The sequence below is a fragment of the Lissotriton vulgaris genome, chromosome 4_1 (assembly GCF_964263255.1).
Source record: "Lissotriton vulgaris chromosome 4_1, aLisVul1.2, whole genome shotgun sequence".
Classification (NCBI taxonomy): Eukaryota; Metazoa; Chordata; class Amphibia; order Caudata; family Salamandridae; genus Lissotriton; species Lissotriton vulgaris.
Genome location: NC_141691.1, coordinates 1,641,826,203 through 1,641,848,163, shown reverse-complemented (window position 1 = coordinate 1,641,848,163; position 21,961 = coordinate 1,641,826,203). Strand labels below are relative to the sequence as shown.

Here is a 21,961-nt window from a genome sequence, read left to right as displayed (position 1 = left end):
AGACAGGTACATGGCAAAACAGGGAATTCACCTTGAAGTGCTGCCGCTGCCATCCGCTCTCGCTGTGGACTATGCACGCTGCACGGTGCTCTGAACTAGTGGCAAAGTCAGAGAAATTAAGCTGATCTGCATGCAGGGATCCACAGGAAATCATTGCCAAGTTGAAATAGAAGGAGATGAGTCGGACGCGGTGAGTAGAGCAGGAGATCCTTTATTGAAGTGCAGACGGAGACGAGAGCGGACTCTTCCAAGCAGGAGTCAAGAGAGTAACTGCTTTGGATTAGAACACTTATACAAATAGAAACATAGAATAGGAATGCAGGTGCATTCTCATGACTTTACATTCTGAGAAATACTAGAACAAGAACATGTACTACAGAGCACTTAAATGACACCATACAACACACATGCTAATAAATGACAATTTGTTTCTAGTTGGTTGAATATTATGTTCACATGAATTATTCCATTTATTGGGTGAAGTTTTCAGATATCCAATGTTGAAGTCCGTAGTCAACCACAGTTTTTATGTATCAGGTTATCTAAGCTCAGTTCCTACTTGGCGTATTGTGTGCATAAACCCTTGTCTTAGATTACTACTTTTCACAGTCAGAAATTCTAAGCAGCCCAAATCATCTCTTGCATATCCAATCTGAACTACTCTTAAATAAAAGTACATGTATCCTATGTTACAAGCTAATATATTCCTGTGGTATATAAAGGGCTTCCCTGGCCTCAGAGCTAAGCATATACAATAAATGTCCAGGCCTCTCTGGTTTTGCACCATTTCTGCAGTCATCGAAATGTTCAGAGAGAACCTGAACCAAATGGACTCCTGCTAAGTAGCGCATGGGGGATCAATGACAGATCATAACAATAGGCCCACTTCTTCACATCAGGGGATTATGGCACAGATGGGAGCCCACATCCGAGATCAGGGTTGGGGCCTGCCTTAAACCTTGCCGTTGTTTTCCAAACTGGAACATACTTGTAATTATCTATGTCAGTAAAGGATAAGTCCTTCTCACTGGGTCACGAGACCCGCTCTTCCCTCACTGATTTATCGTCGGCACCCTATTTTAAGTGAAAAAAATCCTAGAATACAGTGGGTCAGGTGAGAGAACCCATCAGGGTTTTCTTGGGAGAATGGAGATGACCCAGCCCCAAAGAGAGTGAAAACAAGATTCTTTCCTGAGCTGTATCTTAGAGAAATGAAGGGTCTCTAGGGCCAGTAAAAACTGTTATAGTGAATGCACTATTCCACGGAATTCATTTCACATCAATTTCCTTAGTGAGATTGTCTACAATAGCCCCCTGTGTTAAGGCTTATTTGGCTTGAATAATTAAAAACAGTGCGTAGAAAATAGGCTATTGTGAAAGTCTCTATTTTTTAAGGGGTCCTACAATTTGTGGCCCCGGAGTCTCAGACATCGAGTTACATGTTGTACGGTAATAACTGGAACTCTCCGAAGGAAGCACTCAAGCACCCACTCCAACACAGTTTCTCAGCACTCATAGATATCTATCCTACCACCCTTTTCTCCATGTCACCAACCTCTTGCAAGTGACCTGGAGCATTATGGGTAAATTTCTATAATACTCATAATTCCCAAGGGGCCAGTCATCATTAGTGTTCCGCTCTACTCTGTGACATAACAAATCCATTATGCTGTTGTCACAAAGAATAGTGATAACTTCTATGTGGCAGATTGGATTCTATTCCCTCCCCCTCTCCATTGTTTTCTTCTGTATTGAATGGCTTACCTGCCACTGTAGTGCACTCTGCTGCAGCCGTTTCCGTCTCAAGCCTATGGCCCTTGGACTTCTCCTCCCTTTAGTTTTTATGCTGATTTATAACTGCATACCTCTTTCTCCCCTGCAAGATGTCTTGCCTGCTTTCTTATCCAGACTCTTGCTCATTTTTGCAGCTGGACTGTCTGTCAATCGTAGCGCTAGATTAAGTGCCTCAATCGATGCCAGCCCTTGATGCCTCTCTGAATCATCCTCTCGCTGACAGTTCTTCTGCCTCATTCCTTCTTTCGCTCGTTGAAGGCTCTGTTAACTATTTTTCCCTCTCTTTTGTTTCTTGATATTCCCACCTTCTCAGATCCTGCAAAGAATGTTCCTAACGTCTAATTCACTTGTCACCTACTTCCTACCTGACCATACAGGGTTCTCCAAATTAACTGTGTTTTCGGTTTGTCTACTGTCACTCCCTTTCTGATTTGGAACATCTAGTCTCAGTTACAACCTTTTCTGGAAAGAGTCTACTCTCGATGGTTGTGTTCTATATATGGCTATTACATGAGTCACCTCCTCAGCTTTCACGTGCCCTTATGGCCTTGGGCACCCTACAGAAAGGGCCACTGTAATAATGCAATTGTGTGGCAACCGTATTTTTCGCATAATTCTAGATTTGCCGCATTTACCACATAATGTATCCTCTGCTGCATTATCCGCAGATTTTGCCAAAAATACATTTAGTTTCTAGCTCAAACGGTTCAAAAATTACTAAAAACGCAGCTGCACGTGTCACTGAGCAGTGGACGGCCCTTTGCAAATGTTAACTGTTCATTTTTCTATTGCTTATTGCTATATTTGGGTATTAAATTAGATGCAACCAAGGCCCAGACAGTGTTAACAAGTGTAAAAATGACTAAATAATGAAGTCATAGTATCTAAAACTGTGCTGCATCATGCTGCATAATTTGACTTTTCTTGCTGCATAATCTAGTCAACCCTGCCACATAATTTGGTCCTCCACTGCCACATAATTCCAGTAGTCCTGAATATAGAAACTATAAAAAATAATTGACTATATAATAATGTGGTGATCCCTCTTCCATTACTTGTTTAAGCCATGCACATAAATAATAGTGGGGTGTCGTATTTACCTTCAACTGTTCATTTTCAATTTTCAACTCTTCAAAGTCTGATTTCACTTTCTTGATCTCTTTAGTTAGGAAATCTTTATTTTCCCGTAAGTGTCTGTGTAGAAAATAATATATGCAAGTTATATTTTATTTCATAGAATTGCTGTTAACAACAGAAGATAATTTAATACAACATCTTATTCACCAAGCCAACAAACTGTTTCCTGTCAAGAATAAACAAAGGAAAGTTCGCACATTCCGAGAAAAGCCATGGGTCCACTCTCTGAAACACTGGTGAGGAAGTTGGCAAAGATGTGCATGCATCCCTGATTCCCTACCTTTATAGTGATACCCCATATGCCATACATTTTGATTTTCCTGCCTATCAACGTGTTTGGTCACCCTCTTGTTTCACCAGGCCTGATGCAGGACAGCCATTAAAGAAAATTCCCTTAAATATTGTTCTGTATGTGCCCTTCAGGTGCAGCTATCTCCTGATGCATGAGGGGGTGGTTATATTCGAAACTCGTTCTCCAATACCATTAGCTTCATGTAAATTTCTCCAGCTGAACCAAACCGGCAGTACTGTAGAGCGCTCTGATGTTTTGTATCTAGGTTGACACTCAATATACAACCTTAGACAAACGTAGACAAACTAAAATCTTCAGTTTTTCCACAATTATGCAAAAATATGTTTCCCCATAGCTGGATGCAAAAGTCTGCAACACTTTACAAAACTTTCCATCAGAGTCACAGAGATCAATGTCATAACTTTGTCTGAATCTGAAAACCTTTGTTCCATTCTTTCATGCAATATAAAAATAGAATAAATATGTTAAGTCCAAGAGTCACCTTCATTTCTTCCACTGAGCGACGACGTCTGTAGAATATAAAACATTAACACGCGATTTTTAAAGGCAAGAACCTCATATTAACATAAAATAATATTTTCTCGAGGGCACATTATGACAGCGTAATTTAGTGTGATTTGTGAGAAAAAGAAAACGCAAAAAAATTGAACACGAAATTCTGAAGCTAATTATTTGGTTCTGTGTGATCTAATTTTGTTTTCTTTCTATTGTACTTCACCTTTGTACACACTGCATGCAGCTGAAAGAAACGCCTTGAAAGGGCATTTGCTTGATTAAAGCCATTCAGATACTATTGTGCAGGAAAAAATATGGCTGAGAAGCTTGTAATATAGTGGAACAGAGCATTGCTTCCTTGGAGCTGTATTATAGATTGTGCCGTGGACACATCCTATGTATTTGCCCACTTTGTGCACCCCCAGGGCACTATAGTATTACAGAATGGGCCATTAACACTTGTGCGGCCCTTCCTGAAATTAGGATGGTGCTTATGCACATTTAGTGCTTGCAGGATCCCAATGAGAAGTGCCCTCATTTGCATGAGAATCCTTTTCCCTTGTACAAAATATCATAGTACAGACACGGGTGCATAGGCAAGATGCACCCTACCTCCAAAGCAGCCACAGGTTTGAATAAACAATTGCCATGTTTTTGAAGAGGCATTTGGTACCTTTGCTGTAGGTGTGGCAAGGTCTTACCTCACAATGTAATTGTTGCTCTATTCTAAATCAACCATACATAGAGTTTGATACTACAGTAGGAAGCGGACTCTAACCCAAAGATAGGGAGAGTGTGGGCGAAGAAGACTTTATAGGACTGGTCTTGCAATATTTTCAATCCTGTGAAACCACTGGGAGGAACTAAATGCATGACATTTATTGCACTGCTATTAACAAAGAAGTAGTAACCAAATTAAGGGTAAGGAGTAGCCCAGCTAATAAAATGAGGACAGAATTTGAAGGGTCATCAAGCTTGATTTAATGAATGAAGAGGGAGAGAGATAATGCAAATATTGTGCCACTTAATTGGTCTCAATGTGCTTTCAGGCTGATAAGGTAGAGCCAGCATGGTCAGAATAACTGTTGTAATTTTTTCTGAAGGCTGGTCTATTTGCCTTGGAGTGCATGCTGGTAGAGCGTGAGATCCATATTTGTGCTTCATCCTGTGCAAAATGGCACTGCATGCCAGGCTGTTGTGGGAAATGCTGAACAGATTTTGGTTTCCAGAACACAAGAGCATTCTGGTGCTTGGTGTTGAACTTTCTTGCTGTGGCACTTTGGGTTACTTCCATTCATTGTTTTTGGTCATCAGCTTGAGTATAAAGCTGCCAATACTGCAGCTAAACTGAGTAGTTTAGTCTCAGTTATGGTTTTAGAAATTAGTTTAGCATTAGGACTTTGGACAACATTGATGATGATAAATTGGCAATTTGGGAAGGCCAGGACTCAGTGAAGAAAGTTGATGGTGGTTCAGTCTCCTACTGCCATTTCCTACATGAAGCCAAAGGGATGTGATGTCAGAGGAGAAGGGGGCAGATTTGGGGTGTGTCAATCACTATTCCGATCTGGTATTCCTGCTGTACAGCTCAGTTAATGGTGATTGGTGAGCTTTGAATCTGTGCACATTAGACTAATTTACTGGGGGGGGGGAGGTGTTAAGTGAGCTGACAATGTATTTGGAGCTGAGGAATCAAAGTTCTGTTTTCAAGTCACTAAACTTGATGAAGCCAGTGACCCTTCAAGATATTTTAAAGTATAAGTAATTTCCCATTGATTGATACTGAACCTGTTTACTGGAGACTGAGGGGCAGATCTACAAAGAAGTGCAGCAGTGCGGCAACGCAAGCCCTTTGGCTGCGCCACGCTGCGGCACTTCCAAAGAAAAGAATGTGACATATTTACAATAACATGTTGCATTCATGTGCTTCACACTGAGCTGGCGCACAAACTGGAGCCATGCACCGGCACAGGCACCCTTGCACCATGTTGCAAGGATGCCTGCGTCATGAGGAGATTGTTTTTGAGTTGAATGCAGCACGTATTTAAAGAGGAAAAACGAGGAAAAATGAAAACATTTCTCCTCGTTGCGCCTCGCTACGCCTCCACTGGGGAAGCATAGCATTGACAAGCATTTCCAGATTTACGATTCCTCATAAATATAGAATTGTGTCTCTTTCCATGAGTGTTGCATAGGAACACCCACAGCAACACCCATGGAATGCCCCTTCCATGCAAAGTGCTGCGTGTGAAGGGACCATATTTACAGGAGAGCAAAAGTCACGCAGGGTGGTTTTTCCTCTTCTTGTAAATATGGAGAAGTGAAATGCCCCTCCAGTACGTCACAATAAGTGATATACTGGTGGCGCAGGGGGCTTGTAAATCTGCCCCACTCTGTCTAATTAAGTATACGGTGCTCTTTCCCCGTTTGCGCTATGGCGCACCTTTAAATAGGTGAACCGTGCATAAACAAGGCAAGTGCGCCATATTACAGTGAATGTGCTGCCCTCAGGGCAGCCTAAGCTTGTGCTACACTGGATGCAGCAGCGCATTCAAGAGAAATACGGAGCAACTGCTTAAAAGCCGCTCTTTGTTCTACTGTGCAGGTTGCGACCCACCTGCACTTTTAAGAGGGGTGAGAAATCCACTTGCAGGTGGTTGCAGTGGGTGATTGCACGCGCCTGCAAGGTGATGTCTGGGGGTCCATGGGCCCTCTTCTCCTCTCCAGAGGGCTGCCTTTGGAGTGAACTGAAAGTGTGCCACTTTATTCTGGCTCACTGAAAGTGCTTCCCCTAATGGCACGTTTGCCTCTGCAACTGCATCCATATTAAGGGGCAGATGCAAAGACATTCCCTCTTTTGTATGGGGCCATGCCCCCATGGAAATGAAGGAACACCCTATTGAGATAGTGCTGGCGATATATGTGCACCAGCGCTATCTGCATTACAGAAGGGGCTGCACAGATGCCCCATCTGTAATACCAAAGTACCCCAATGATGCACAAAGCTGGCTCACATGTCGATGCACTTTCTAAAATACGGTCCCTGACCGCCATAGTCATGGAAATGAGTGAGAAGGTAATGATTGATATAGAAGGAAAAGACATACATGTGAAATAATTCAGATTGCAAGAGTTTGGTTAATTTGAAAGGGATTTGTTTGAATCTTATTCATTATGGACTGTCTAATTAAGTGTGTGATGTCTGTGCATTCTTTAGGAATTTCTGGGCAATATGCGTTCATAAAGGTTGTCTAAGGGTGAGGTCGTGATTGGGTGACAGCTATGCTTGACGATGACATGATTGATGACTAATGTGTTTCTGTGTGGGAGTCTGTGTGGGAGTCTGAGAGTGGTGGCTTTGAGAATCTGTTAAATCATTTTGAACGGTGTCAATTTGTGGAGTCACAAACCATTGTAGCTTTCAGTGACAATGGCCATATGTTTTTGCAAAGAATACAATAGAGAGATGAACCAGTTGGATACAAACGATAAATTGCTTACAATAACAAATGACAACTGAAATCCTTCTTCAGTAACTCCTACTAAACAAACAGAACCAAAAAAAATGAAATTATTAGAAGGCACAAGTTATTACAGTTTGTCTCAGACTGTCACAACTTAACCATCATCTTTAACGTTTAGAAGAAGCCATTTCATGATCTATCGAGAGTCCATGAATCACAAGGCTCAAACTGTTCTTCCCATTCAAGAGGCAGCCCAGGCGTACAATGTGAGATAAATTCAAGGGCTTTAAGTGGGCTGACAAAAAGTGGGGGTGCCAGATAGGGGAGTGGCTTAAACATATACACTAAATTTGAGTGCTGCTCTGCCCACCTATTTACGGAGAATTACAACTGCAACTGGCACACATGACCATTGCTTTGTGCGGTTTGCTGAGAGGCCAAGGATTGGATGGCCACCTATTGTGAGCACCTTTTTGTGCCTGGATGGCACTGCCTTTCACAACGTAATTGTGCCCCTTTACACCTTGATACACCTGAATGATGCACTAGACGAGAATAATAAACTTCTAATTCAGCATCTCCAATAAACTCTCTCAATATATCCACCCTCGGCGCTCACTGATTTACCCCAAATCCCATTCTACTACTTTGATCACCAAAATAACCTGTGCAAGAATCCTCCCTCCTCTGCCCCTCCTTGCATTATCTCAAACCTTTTTTACTATTTAGAGATCCGAAACAAGCATTTCTAAACCCTTCCCTCTGACTCTTTCCCCTTCACCTCCCTTTTACTCATCCCAAACAATGAAAACAAACAAGAACGTGACAAGGAGTACCGTCACAGAAAACAAAGTCACAGTCGCTCTAGGAGCCGCGAACGAAAGCATTGTAGCCACAGTAGGTATAGGCGTGGCAGGGACAAGGGTAGTGGCTCCCGGGACCGAAGACGTCGCAGGTATGGGGGTGCGGTTCGTTGGCTTAGACCAGTGAAAGGGCAAGACCACCATTTTTATTTCCATATCTTTTATAAGTCTATTGTATGGTTTATTGGTCAGTCCACATTCTCATAATTGCTTTGCCACCCCCCTGATCTGTTTCCTCAATCGATATATACGTGCTACTCGCCAATAAAGCACTTCAAAACACCACCAAGGGGTAGCAAGTGCTATATAAATACAAACCTCTTTCTCTCTTCTATCCCGCAACCTACTATGGGGTAGCAAGCACTATATAAATACAAACATTATTCCCTCTTCTATCCTGCAACTTACCCTTCACTATCCAAATAACTGAATACCATATCCACCACTCAAATTACTTCATATTTCACTATACTAATTTTCAACACTAATCCTTTACGGGTTTCGGAGTAGCGTCCTCCTCACCAGGAAAGCGCTTCAACACCCATTAGGTGTAACAGGTGCTACATAAATGCAAACCTTTCTTCCCCTTTTGTCCCTCCGCTATCTTTCTCACTCCAAATAACTGCTTAATATCCATCACTCAAATTACTTTCAGATTTTACCATACTAATTCAGCACTAATCCTTTATGGGTTCCCGGAGTAGGGTGCTTTAACACTCTTCAGGGGTAACAAGCGCTATATAAATACAAACCTTTTTTTTCTTTTTATCCTTCCCAATCCAAGTAATTGACTAACCTATCCACCACTTAAAATGTACTTGCATGTTTCCCTATACTAATTTAACACTAATTCTCTATGGGTCCTGGAGTAGCATGCTACTCACCGAAAAAGTGCTTTGACGCCTCATCAGGGGTAGTAAGCGCTATATAAATGTAATTACAATACAATACATAGCTTATTTTGGGCCATGCTGCTTCCCTCGTGCCCACTGGAAATTTTTAGTGTCTCCCGCTCTTCCTGCAAATAGCCTCCTTTGACCTAGGTAGGAGGCTATGTGCATTATCAGCGTCCCTCAGGTCAGTGTCCGCTTTAGGTTTGCTACTCTCTCATCTAAGGATCTTGTTGTGAATTCATGTTCAGATATTTACATGAAACACAATGGCACGAAGTCTGTGAGTAAAAGGTCGACAACCCAAAAAACACCCTAAAACAAACAAAAGTGCAAATGTAGATGAACAGCCTAGGATCCCCAGAATTAACTCCTATCCAATCACATTCTTTTTTATAATCGGCCTGTAGCTCTAATTATTCACAGTGTGTTTCCACGTTTGAAGTTATGATCGAGCGCTCGCTGTGCACTCCTACAGCGGAGGTGAAAATCTAGTGCACAATGTGTTGATTACCGTAATTTTTGGAAACCATTTAATTAACTGATCTGATATTAGACGACTTATACAATCTTTACCAATTGTGCTTCAGCATTATTTAATCAAATAATAGCACACAAAGTAACTAATGTGTTCATACTTTCTCTATGGCAAGATAATTAAATATATCAATGCTGGATATTTTGAATATGTTCCGCAGTATTCTGGAGACGTTATTGCCCAACATTAATTTAATGATAACAATTGTTTGTCATACTATTCCGATTTTTATTCCCAGTCAATAGTTACCCATAAAAGTAATGTGTAATTTATTGAAAAAACAATTTTCATCAAGTGGATAGTGTGACAGTTATTTTAGATAAGGAAAGTGAGATGTGATTTGTAAACTTTGACTATCTATTCTTCATAATTTGTTATTGGTCAGTTATCAATAACCTCAGAAATTACACTCGTGCTATATAGAGCAACGCGTCATTAATTTTAGTTGAATAGTCTGTTACTCTATAGAAGTTATTTTCTAGGACAAAATTGCATGCAGTATATAAAGCATGCCATTGGCATTTATCCGAGGTCAGCATTTGCACTTGATCCTCCAACAACTTTAGGGATACCCTTTACAATACAATCTTGGAACAAATAGTCCATAATGATTTCAAAGCATCATGTTAAGAGGAAAATGAACACAATTGCCCTGGATGTGATGGTGGCGTGCATGCTAACTTGCTAGCATGCAGTGGCAACGTCCCTCATACCAAGCTGCATGCAAATTCACAATGTGTGTCTCTGAACTCAACTCAAATGTCTCTTTATAACTTGGATTTCCATAGCATTCAAACTTGAAAGTATCCAATTTTGGGGCAGGAATGGAGTACCTGGTTTTTGGTGTCCTATGCTTTTTTCTTTGCTACAAAAGTTATAAATGCTGTTAAATGTCACCAAAGAAGTGTGGTCATTGATGTTTTGCATGTGAGGTAAGATCCTTTCAAATCTCATTGAATTTAGAAAATACCTTGCTTGGTTACAGTTATCAAGATCACACTGCTGACCATGAGCACTTTTTTGTGATGTAAGATGTTTGTCAAGCCTGGGGCCTTATTTCAACCTTAGTCATATTGATACATCCTCCTATTAGTGTAGCAAGTGCTACACCCCTTCCTCTAATATAAAATAATTTTATACAACCACCAACCTCTATAGACAATATCATTATGGCTTCAAATATTGAAGTTAATTCTGCCATTAGTCATTGTTCCCTCTCTAAATTTTGTGTGTGACTCACTTGATACCCACTCTGGATCCTATGACTGTCTTGGTGGCTGAATATTCTGCTCCTTCTAGTTGTCTAATGGAATATTTTACAGTGTCTCATATAAGAATTTTACAATTGGCATTTTATCTCTCAAGTTTCTCTCGAGTTTCTCCTGTGTATGCAATGATACCTGGAATAATTTTAAGTGACTCAATAAATTAGTTTTTTTGTTTTTAAGTGTTAGTTGATAGTCAAAGATGCCTTAATGGTCTCCACTCTGGCTGTGGTTTTATGTGAGTTTAAACAATTTTGCTGGTTATATATGCTAGGATGTTTTTGTGAGGCTTTTCTTGATTTTATATAAGTAGTGCTGTGCTTTTTCATAGTTGATGCTGGGCCTACACTTATCCATTGATTTAGGATGACTGAAATGTGGTCATTAAGGACACCAGAGCAATGTGTTTGCTTGCAGGTAATTCAGGAGGAAATATGTTTGGAATTCTGTGTCTACTTTGTCTATGTTGTAATTGCATTTATATCAATCAGTCAAGGGTTTATAAAGCGCGCTACTCACCCGTGAGGGTCTCAAGGTGCTGGGGGAGGGGGTGGTGCAGTGCAGATCATTCAAAGATCCAGGTCTTGAGGCTCTTCTTGAAGGTGGGGAGGTCTGATGTTGACTGGGAACTCGTTCCAGGTCTTTGCTGCAATGTAGAAGGCTCTTCCGCCAGCTCTTGTTCTACGGATGCATGGGTTCTCTGCCAGGGCGAGGTCGTCGGAGCGGAGGTTCCTTTTGGGTACTTGGAAGGAGACTCTTTCGTTGAGGTAATTGGGTCCGGTGTTGTGAAGGGATTTCTAGGCGTGGGTGAGTAGCTTGAAGGTTACTCTCTTCTCAATGGGGAGCCAGTGGAGATCTCTTAGGTGCCGGGTCATGTGCTTGTGTCGTGGGGTTCAGAGGAAGAGTCTGGCTGCGGTGTTCTGGATGTTTTGGAGCTTTTTAGCACAGTTTTATTGATTCAAGCATATAGGGCGTTACCGTAGTCCAGTCTGTTGGTTATGAGTGTGTGGGTGACAGTCTTTCTGCATTCGGGGGATCCACTTAAAGGTCTTGCGTAGGATGCGGAGGGAGTTGAAACAGGTGGAGGTGAAGGCGGCGGCGTTGATCTGGCGGGTCATGGTGAGGGAGGAGTAAAGGATGATGCTGAGGTTTAGCTACTACACCTGATGAGGAGGTTAAGTGCTTTTCAGCGTGTAACACGCTACTCCAGAACCCAAAAAATATTAGTGGTGAATTAGCATAGGGAGATATGAAATTAATTTGAGCAATGGACATGTAAGTCTGTTAGATGGATTGAAAAGGATAGTGGAGGGATAGATGAGGGAAGGGTCTAGAAAGTATTTTTGGAGATCTTAGCAGTAAGAGGTATTAGTGACTCTGTGATTAGTATATAGCCAATAAGTAATTCCATTGTTCTATGGTTTTCCACAAACCTAGCAACCCTGCTATTAAAGATTACTCAAAATTAAGAAATTATACCAAAAAAACACATAGACAAGCTTTTTGAGCATATGTCTCCCTTACACTAGATAATGTACACTCTACACTACAGATGCTTCTGCAGTCAATCAATCAATCAGGGTTGGTAAAGTGCAGCTACTCACCCGCGAGGGTCTCAAGGTGCAGTTGACATAAATGTACCTAATTATTCCCTTCGATTCCAGTCTTTCTGAAAGCACTTGACTTACAACTTCAAGACTATGTGATAGTTCCTAATTTAGTGCTGTCCCACTCGGATGTTCTAGGTAAAATAGGCCTGTTAAGTACATGCTTATCGATTCTCTGCCTATGGTTCTTTGTACTCTGCGTGATTCAATTCCTGAAGCCATATCATCAACAGTTGGCCTCGCCCAGTGCACAACAGTGCACCTGTTCTTATGTGATTGCATTGTATAAAGCATATTTGTAAATTGTAATTTCTGTGAGCCTTTTCTGAGCTGCTGACAGCACTGCTTTGAAGGAGTGATCAGTAATTGCCTCTGTCTGTTGATATGTTGCCTATTGCAGTCAATCACACTCCTCTTTTCCTTCAATAGTAGAAGAATTTTTTTTAGTATTTTCTGCAAAAATATTTATGAAACTACATAGTTTGTCTTATGTTGCCATCAATGTTCCCTCTAATTTTTTTCCTCTGTGTGAGGCACTGTAAGGTCTTTGTGCGCTGCAGCCATGGCTATGTGCGCCAGGAACCAGTCCGGGTGTGGGTGCAACATCTTAAGAAAGGGGCGCGCCCAACATTAAAGTGAAAATGCCTATGGGGCGCTTTTACACAAAGTGTAATAAAAATAAAGAAAGAAAGAAAGCTTTTGTAGTGCGCCCGCTGAAGTGAAAGTGGTTGTGCTGTGAATTAAATAAATTATTAAGTGCAGCCGCTAAAGTAAAAGCGTCCTGCGTTGTAAATTAAATAAATAAATAAGCACAGCTGCTAAAGTAAAAGTGGACCGCCCTGTAAATTAAATAAATAAGCACAGCCGCTATAGTTAAAACGGACTGCACTGGAAGTGAAAAAATACATGAGTAAATGACATGATTTAAAAGGTGGCGGCGTGCTGCAACATCGTGGGTGGAATAGGTAAGATCATTAAAGAAAAAGTGCCCACCCACTAGATAAAGCAGACCGTGTAACAACACAATTAAAAAGTCCAGTCATTATGGGAAGATTCAAATTCAGACTAGGCGGTACCAAGGAGGGACTACTAAGCTTATTCACAAATGAAAAGCAACGATTTTGGAATGACAGTAATAGGAGCCAATTGAAAAGCTTAAAAAAACTGGCTATGTTTTATAAAAAAGAATTCAGGTTAACCTCTTTACATTAAAGAATTTTTCTTTTACATAAATGTGCTTTATGATTGAGCACAAAATGAGCTTTGCTTGATATTCCAGCTACATCAGTTTCATAAATGTATACATCCATCATTATAACAGATAACATGTCACCTCACCTGGATCAGACACAGAAAGCCCTATGCTTTCAAGCTGTTCTACCTGTGGCTGCTATTTTAGCTATTCTAGTGCTACATGGCAATGGTCTTGGAGTTGCGTGACAGTGGTCTTGGTCTTGGCAAGCGCCTCTCCATTGATAATTTTTGGCATCCTCACTTCACCTACTTGGTTAAAGATAGGGTATTTACTTTATTTATTAAGTTTTATATAGCACTTTTTTTAGGCGCCCCTTGCCTAGAAGAATATGATTAACTGATGCTCATGTAAAGCGCACTGTTACCTTCGCGCAATACCAAACTGAACACAAAAAAAATGCCAATAAATACTTACATGGATAGCCGTAACTTAGAACTTTGGGTACTTGGAAAGAGATGTTTACTCAAATGTGTCTGGTTTGCTACTTGGTAAATAAGCCTTGTCAATCACGTACCAATACCAGGTCTTTGTTCTAGGGGGAATGCTGAAAAAAACAAGCATCTGCAATGCAATAGGTCTCACATTTCCGCAAGTTTGAGCTATTGGCATTGTAAATGACAATGCCTTCTATGTATGTTTTAAAAACCAAATCATAAATAAAAGGCATTGTGTCATTTACAATAACAATAGCTCAAACTCGCGTAAATGCGAGACCTATTGCATTGCAAATGCTTGGTAAAGGATATGGTTGACTTCTCAAAATCCATTACATTGATGTACCATTAATTATATAGATGATTGTATCCGTACTGAGATTACCATTTCTGAGAATGTTTCAACACTGAAAGTAGTAAGTACCAGACTAGACGTTAGTGTAAGGAATATTGTTATGTGTGCTTAGTTAAGGGGCAGTGTTTGGTTTAATTGAAGTGTAGAGTTAAGGTTCGAATTTTGTTGTAGGGCCACTTATTTATTTACTTACACTTATACCTAAAAGAAATGCAGCAAGTTCAAAAGCACAATGTGTGTTTTACACATTGTGCTTTTAAACTAGATGCATGTTTTCTGTTAATGGAGTGCGGCTGGGGGCTCATTGAGGGCCGTTGTGATAATATTTCTGTTAATTGCAGCGCATGACAGTGCTGCGAATAACAGGAATCCTTTCACAAAGGTCCAGAAACAGCCTACATCCGCGCGGCATAAGACATGCATCAAGTTCAAAAGCACGGCGTGTAAAACGCACGCTGTGTTTATAAACTTGCTGCATTTCATTTCTTAAAAGAGTGCGGCTGCGGGCTGTTTCTGGGCCTTAGTGAAAGTATTCCTGTTAATAGCAGCACTGTCATGCGCTGCAATTAACAGAAATATTTCCAGGAATGGCCCACAATCAGCCCCCTGCTGTGCTCCATTAAGAAAACAAATGCAGCATGTGCAGGAGCTTCTTGTTGCTGAATGCGTGGACAGGCTACTATTGAAAGGAAACTTACCTGCCACTCCTGGCGATGCGACCACTCTCTCAGGCAATCTGCTGTGTGCACGCTTTATATAGGACACTGCTCGCTCGGGCTGAAAGTGGTGCACGGGCGCTCAGGCACGCATGCTACTGGGAACATAGGGTGCCATATGTTTTTGTTCGAGGACAGAAAATTCAAGTAAAAAAATCATGGTCTAAGATACATCTGACTGAGAGGATCCAGGGTCTTGATTCCCTGGGGTAGGAGCAGCTACACATTTCCTTTGCTAGCTTCAGCATCAACCCTGTGACCTTCGGCCAACACATCATAAGAGCAATACCAGGAACCATCTTTACTTTCTTACTTCCCATTTCGTAAAACTTCTCTATTCTATTAGAAGAAAAGATGAGACTGATGATGCCTAAGAATGGGACAAGAAGCGAGAAATCCCATTCTTGAGTCATTTGCTAGCGACTCATTTTATTGTTATGTGCTGCTAATGGGCTAGGACATGGGCGTGTATTAGGTGTTCTGATCTCTTGTCCAGCTCATGGCCCCAGAGCTTCCTATCTGTAAGCAGCCTCCTACCAGCTGCTGAAAATTTTGAGACAGTGAAATGGTGCAGAATATTTCTTCTTCTCCCAACTGACTTAAAACTGGGAGCGGGGGCAAAGCCTGTCAGGTTTGCATGCATTCTGCTACAATGCAACTCAATGGAACTGGAAGGCTCATTTACATTTCTGACCTCTAATGCTGCTGCCTCATCAACATTATTCCATGGCAAGACTGGCCATACTGGGCATCTGGCGTTTCCCTGGGAGGCAGGAAGGGTGAGGCTCTTTTTGAGGCAGTGCAGCAGTTTTGAAAGCACCTGCTGTAGAGTTATTTGTATATCCAGTAGTTTTGAGGCAACAACAAAGATGTCAAGATAACTCAGGTGATTAATGTACTGTGTGGGGCTGGGCTGGAAAAAATTTCCTGGGCTGCTTTGGGTTCACAGTCCGCCCCTACGTGCCTCTGGCATGCCAAGGGAACGGGTCCTCAAAGGGGAGGAGCGTATCTCCTTTTGGTACAGTGTTGTTGTCCTTCTCTGCTGCACCAGCGTAGATGTAAAAAAAACAATATCTCGTTGGGGTATTGTTATTAGGAAATGTGTTGAATCTGAAGACTTTTGAATAGCCTGATGAAGAGCAAAAGCTTAAAAAGTGTTCCCCAATAAAAATTCAACAGCATCAAAATATGATTTACAACATGTTAATAACTCAACATTGCCAGATGTTGCTCAGCGCTCAAGTGAGCACTCAGTGTAAAGATAAAAAATAGTTAAAAGAGTATAAACACCACAAGGCATTGACTGAAAACCAATGATGAATGGACGAGTGAATGAGTTCCAGTCAAGGATAAATTGTAATGATTATTTTAGAACAAGGATAGTGGATTCTAATTTTATTTAGCGTCTGTTAGAAATGGGGGTCTCTAGTTGGCAGTGGTATGCACCCTGTCCAAGTAGAAGCCCTTCCTTCTAGTCAAGATAAGGGGATTACACACCCAAGATAACCTCTGCTCACCCCCTTGGTAGCTTGCACAGCCAGTCAGGCTTATCTCAGAGGCAATGTGTAAAGTATTTGTACATAACACACACAGCTACACTACAAATGGACACCACAAAAGTTAAAAAAATTAAGTATTTCATCTTAGAACTTAGAAAATGCTTTATTCGATTTAAATTTTTATAAAACCATAAAAGCAACAATTCATTAAAAATATACAAACATACTTGAATTAAGAACAGCTAATACATTTTCTTTTCCTCAATAAACTTTTTTAAAATCCCAACATGATTCCCACACAATACTCATCATTCAGTAACTGCAAAAATAGGAGGGCCGGTCGGCATTATCGCCAAAAACCCTGCCTCAAGAAGTGTTTGATCACTCTGGCCCTTTCAATTGTGTAGAATTTACAAAACAAAATCACATGTAATAATGATTATTTTGACAAATTATCGCATGGACAATTGATGAGCGTTCTAGACCAGTCATTAGTGTTCGGGAATGTGACCAGGCGAAAAAAAGAATCAATATCTAAACCTGGTCAGAATGTACCTATCATACCCCCTTATACACCAAACCAGATAGGGCTGGATAGTGACAGAAGTCAGAATAAGTTGATGTTTCGTCACTGAGTTTTTACTTATCTCCAGCCCAGTCGTAATAAATCCAGATGGTTCATACACAATTCCAAGATCTTTTCTAGAAATATTGAGTAAGAAATTGGTGTTGCTAAAATATTCTGGTCTACCCAGATCGTTAGAAAATTTACAGATATATTTCAACCATAGGATCTTTTTTGCCTGATCCAGACCCATAGAATCTTTAATTATATCCAGGTTTAATCCTAGATCAGGTGACGTCCAAACTGTGTGCCATAATAGCATTGGTTGAATTTTTATAACATCCGTAATATAGCGAATCCCTAATTCGCTATGACAATTAAAAACTAATACACTTTGGGGGACTGCTAAAATAAATCTTAAAAAAGCATTCTCTATTAATTGAATTGATATGACGTCGCAGAATCCCCATACCTCTGCTCCATATAGGGCCACACTGATACATTTTGCTTGATACATTTTAAGTCGACCTCTTAAATAATAATGCCCTATTCTTGATTGCCGGGCCCCAGGAACCCGAGTCCTTTAATAAAATCCCCAGATAAGAAAACGTTTTTGTGGGTTCAATTTTGTCTCCCCCAGCTACAAGGGTACAAGACCTGCTCTTTCACTTGCCACATGACATGACATATGTTTTTTTAACGTTAAGCCTCAAGCCCCTATTCTCCATAAAATCAATATAGATGCTCAAGGCCTTCTGAAGACCAAGCTGCGTTCTGGCCAAAAGGACTGCATCATCTGCATGTAAAAAAGAGATGATATTAGTATGATTAATTATCGGTGAGTCTCTTACTTTGGCCACCAGAGTCTCCTCCAATTTGTTAGTGTATAGGCTGAAGAGGAACGGGGCAAGTACACAGCCCTGTCTTACTCCTTTTTTTACTTTAAAAGGCTTGGTACATTCCTCTTTTAAACCAAACCTCACCTTGGCAGACGCCCCTTCATATAAATGTCTCAGGAATAATATAAGTGGTGGCTCTACTTTCAATCCTTCTAGGATCTGCCAAAGTCTGCTATGAACCACGCAGTCGAAGGCCGCGGTGAGGTCAACAGACACTGCGTATAAATTGCCTTGCTTGGCCTGAGTATATTTCCCTTGTATCATAATAAAGTTTCAAACCTGTTCTATAGTACCCCTCCCCTCCCTGAATCCATACTGAACTGGGCTTAAAATCTTATTATCTTCCGCCCATTGCTGTAACCTGTTCAAAATGACTCTACCTGCTACTTTCATAAGGTAGTCGAGCAGGGAGATGAGTCTGTAGCTTGCCGGGTTTTCCCGTTCACCTTTTTTAAAAATAGGGATAATTATAGATTCAATAAAACCCCTTTCACAGCTAGCATTCAATACTTGTGTCAGTAGTGGGGACAATAGCACATGTTTATACTTGTATAAATCAATCGGAGTCCCGTCTGGCCCAGGAGCTTTGCCTCCTTTACTCTCTTTTATGGCCATTCGAACTTCCTCATGTGTAAAAAAATGGTAAACAGACATAATATTGAATCCAAAATATAGACTGGACATAATATCGAGGAAAAAATATAGACTAGACAAAATATCGACCAGACATAATATAGACTACAAAAATATCGATATTAATAGCCAAAATATCGAATCAAAAATATAGACTAGACATAATATCGACTAGATAGAATATAGACAAAAGAAAATGGAAAATAAGGTAAGTTTTTACTAATTTTTAATAATTGTGTAATATAAATCTGTAGCGGGTAGTGGGTTTATAGGGGAATAGGGTGGGAAGGAAATTAAATATAATTAATTAATTATGTAATTATTAATAATAATTGTAAAATAATTAATAATTGGTCATTAAATAAAAAATAATTGGTAATTAATAATAATTGATTAATTGATAAATAATTAATTTATAGTAAATTCGTTTCAGTAGCGGGTAGTGGGTTTATAGGGGAATAGGGTGGGAAGTAATTTAAATATAATTAATTAATTATGTAATTATTAATAATAATTGTAAAATAATTAATAATTGGTAATTAAATAAAAAATAATTGGTAATTAATAATAATTGATTAATTGATAAATAATTATTTTATAGTAAATTCGTTTCAGTAGCGGGTAGTGGGTTTATAGTGGAATAGGGTGGGAAGTAATTTAAATATAATTAATTAATTATGTAAATTAATATTAATTGTAAAATAAGTAATAATAGGTAATTAAATAAAAAATAATTGGTAATTAATAATTGATTAATTGATAAATAATTATTTTTTAGTAAATTAGTTTCAGTAGCGGTTTGTGGGTTTATAGGGGAATAGGGTGGGAAGTAAATCAAAAAAAATTAATTAATTTAGTTAATTAATTAAATTGTTTAATTAAATAATAATTGTCCATGAAATTAAAATTAATTGGTAAATAAGTTATTGGTATAGGAAATTAAATTTACTTGGTACTAATCTTTCAATAAATTATAATTAATTATGAAGTTTTGCCTTTTTATACTGTTGCACTCACAGGAGTGGAAATAGTAATTTTAACCCCTACGCTATCCAACGCTTTCCCTACTGTTGCAGCCACTGGAGTGGGAATAGTAATTTTAACCCCTACGCAATCCAACGCTTTCCCTACTGTAGCACCCACTGGAGTGGGAATAGTAATTTTAACCCCTACGCTATCCAAAGCGTTCCCTACTGTTGCACCCACTGGAGTGGGAATAGTAATCTTTACCCCTACGCTATCCAGCGCTTTCCCTACTGTTGCACCCACTGGAGTGGGAATAGTAATTTTAACCCCTACGCTATCAAACGCTTTCCCTACTGTTGCACCCACTGGAGTGGGAATAGTAATTTTAACCCCTACGCTATCAAACGCTTTCCCTACTGTTGCACCCACTGGAGTGGGAATAGTAATTTTAACCCCTACGCTATCCAACGCTTTCCCTACTGTAGCACCCACTGGAGTGGGAATAGTAATTTTTACCCCTACGCTATCCAACGCTTTCCCTACTGTTGCACCCACTGGAGTGGGAATAGTAATTTTTACCCCTATGCTATCCAGCGCTTTCCCTACTGTTGCACCCACTGGAGTGGGAATAGTAAATTTTACCCCTACGCTATCCAACGCTTTCCCTACTGTTGCACCCACTGGAGTGGGAATAGTAAATTTTACCCCTACGCTATCCAACGCTTTAGCTATTTTAGAATTAACTACAGTTGTTACAATAAATTTTAACTATTTTGCTATGCTACGGTAAAATTATTATATATGTTTATTTTAAAAAAAAATGTTATATAAATATATATGTATTATTTTTTTATATTTTTTTTAATTTACAATAAATATTTATTAATATAACATTAATTTAATAGTTTTAAGTAAGTTTATAATAAATATATTTATTACTACATTCGTTTTAACTTAATTTAAAGACATTAAAAAAAACCGATATTTTTACAGTCTATATTTTAGTAACTCGATATTTTAGAGTCGATAGTTTAGTACTTACCTGTTTAAAGATAGCCAGTCGATATTTTGTCCATCGATATTTTAGCAACGATATTATGGCAACTCGATATTTTTGAGGTCGATATAATTTCAGTGATCCTAAAAAAATACCAATTGGCACAAAAGCAGTATAGTCATTTTGTACGACTTGGTTATTTACTCCAGCAATAGCTTTATCCCCCAATCCATAGACAGAGGAGAAGAAATTGACCCAGGTATCTTCACTTATTGCCACCTCAATCCTAGCTACCCTGTCATTCAAGAAAAAAGGGGCCTTCACCGCCTCCCAGAATGAAGAACAATCCCTCCGTAAAGAAGCATTGTACAAATTTGACCAGGCCTGCTCCTTAATCTCTTTCTTACATTTATTTCTTGCTGAGCTATATGCCTTCCTAAGCCCCCTAATTTCCTCATAATCCTTTACAGGTTTATGTAGGGGAGTATGTTTTTGGACAATGTGAATCGAACCAACCATTTTTTAAAATATTTTGGTTCCTGCATGGACTTTTAAAAAAATATTTTGTATTATCCCTGTTATTTGGAAAAAAACTGTTAATAACTCGCCGGAGGAAATGTCATCCTTTAAACACTCAATTATTGGGGTTTTTGCCTGTAGCATTATATTGGCACTAAAGATCTCAGGATCACTCTTGACCCAACATATCTAGTACCCATTCTGTCGATCCAACACACAGCCTTGGGTCCAGGCTAAGCTCTGAACCGCTGAACTTGTGCTCTTTTCAGGCAGAAATATAGTAACACTCTGTGGCAGATGATCACTAATTCCTATTGGGTGGGTAATGAAATTCTTCAGCCATGTTGCATAATGGTTAGGAAAAATAATAAAATTGATCAATGTACAATGGCCACGACCTACAAATGTAGGACTAAAATCAATTGGTGGATCACATAACACATTAGCAAAACCGAGATTGTGCATTGCCATGACTTAATTTAGGCTTTCTCCCACTTTTGAGTGTATAAAGTGCGGGATTTGGCCTGTATCCTCTCCCTCCAGGTCCCAAAAGCCACATGAGGGCTGTGTACAAACGTTAATATTAAAATTCCACCCCAAATTAAAATAGAATCCTTCCCCGGTATGACACGTAACCTTTTGACTTCCACATTGAGCCCAGCTAATACATCACAGGCAAAGCCCCTATCCATGTTATTGTAAAAGTGAATGATAATGATTTCTCCCGTAGGTGAAATATCTACAGCAACAATTTGGT

General features: G+C 39.7%; 1 protein-coding gene across 1 annotated transcript in view; it reads right to left on the bottom strand.

The window, feature by feature from the left end:
* Window positions 1–21,961, bottom strand: part of LOC147724345 (uncharacterized) — a 2,209,372-nt gene that overhangs the window by 338,804 nt on the left and 1,848,607 nt on the right. The window contains exon 31 of the mRNA XM_086966996.1: window positions 2,895–2,988. Coding sequence (XP_086823122.1) covers window positions 2,895–2,988 — 94 coding nt within the window. The remainder of the gene's footprint in view (window positions 1–2,894; window positions 2,989–21,961) is intronic.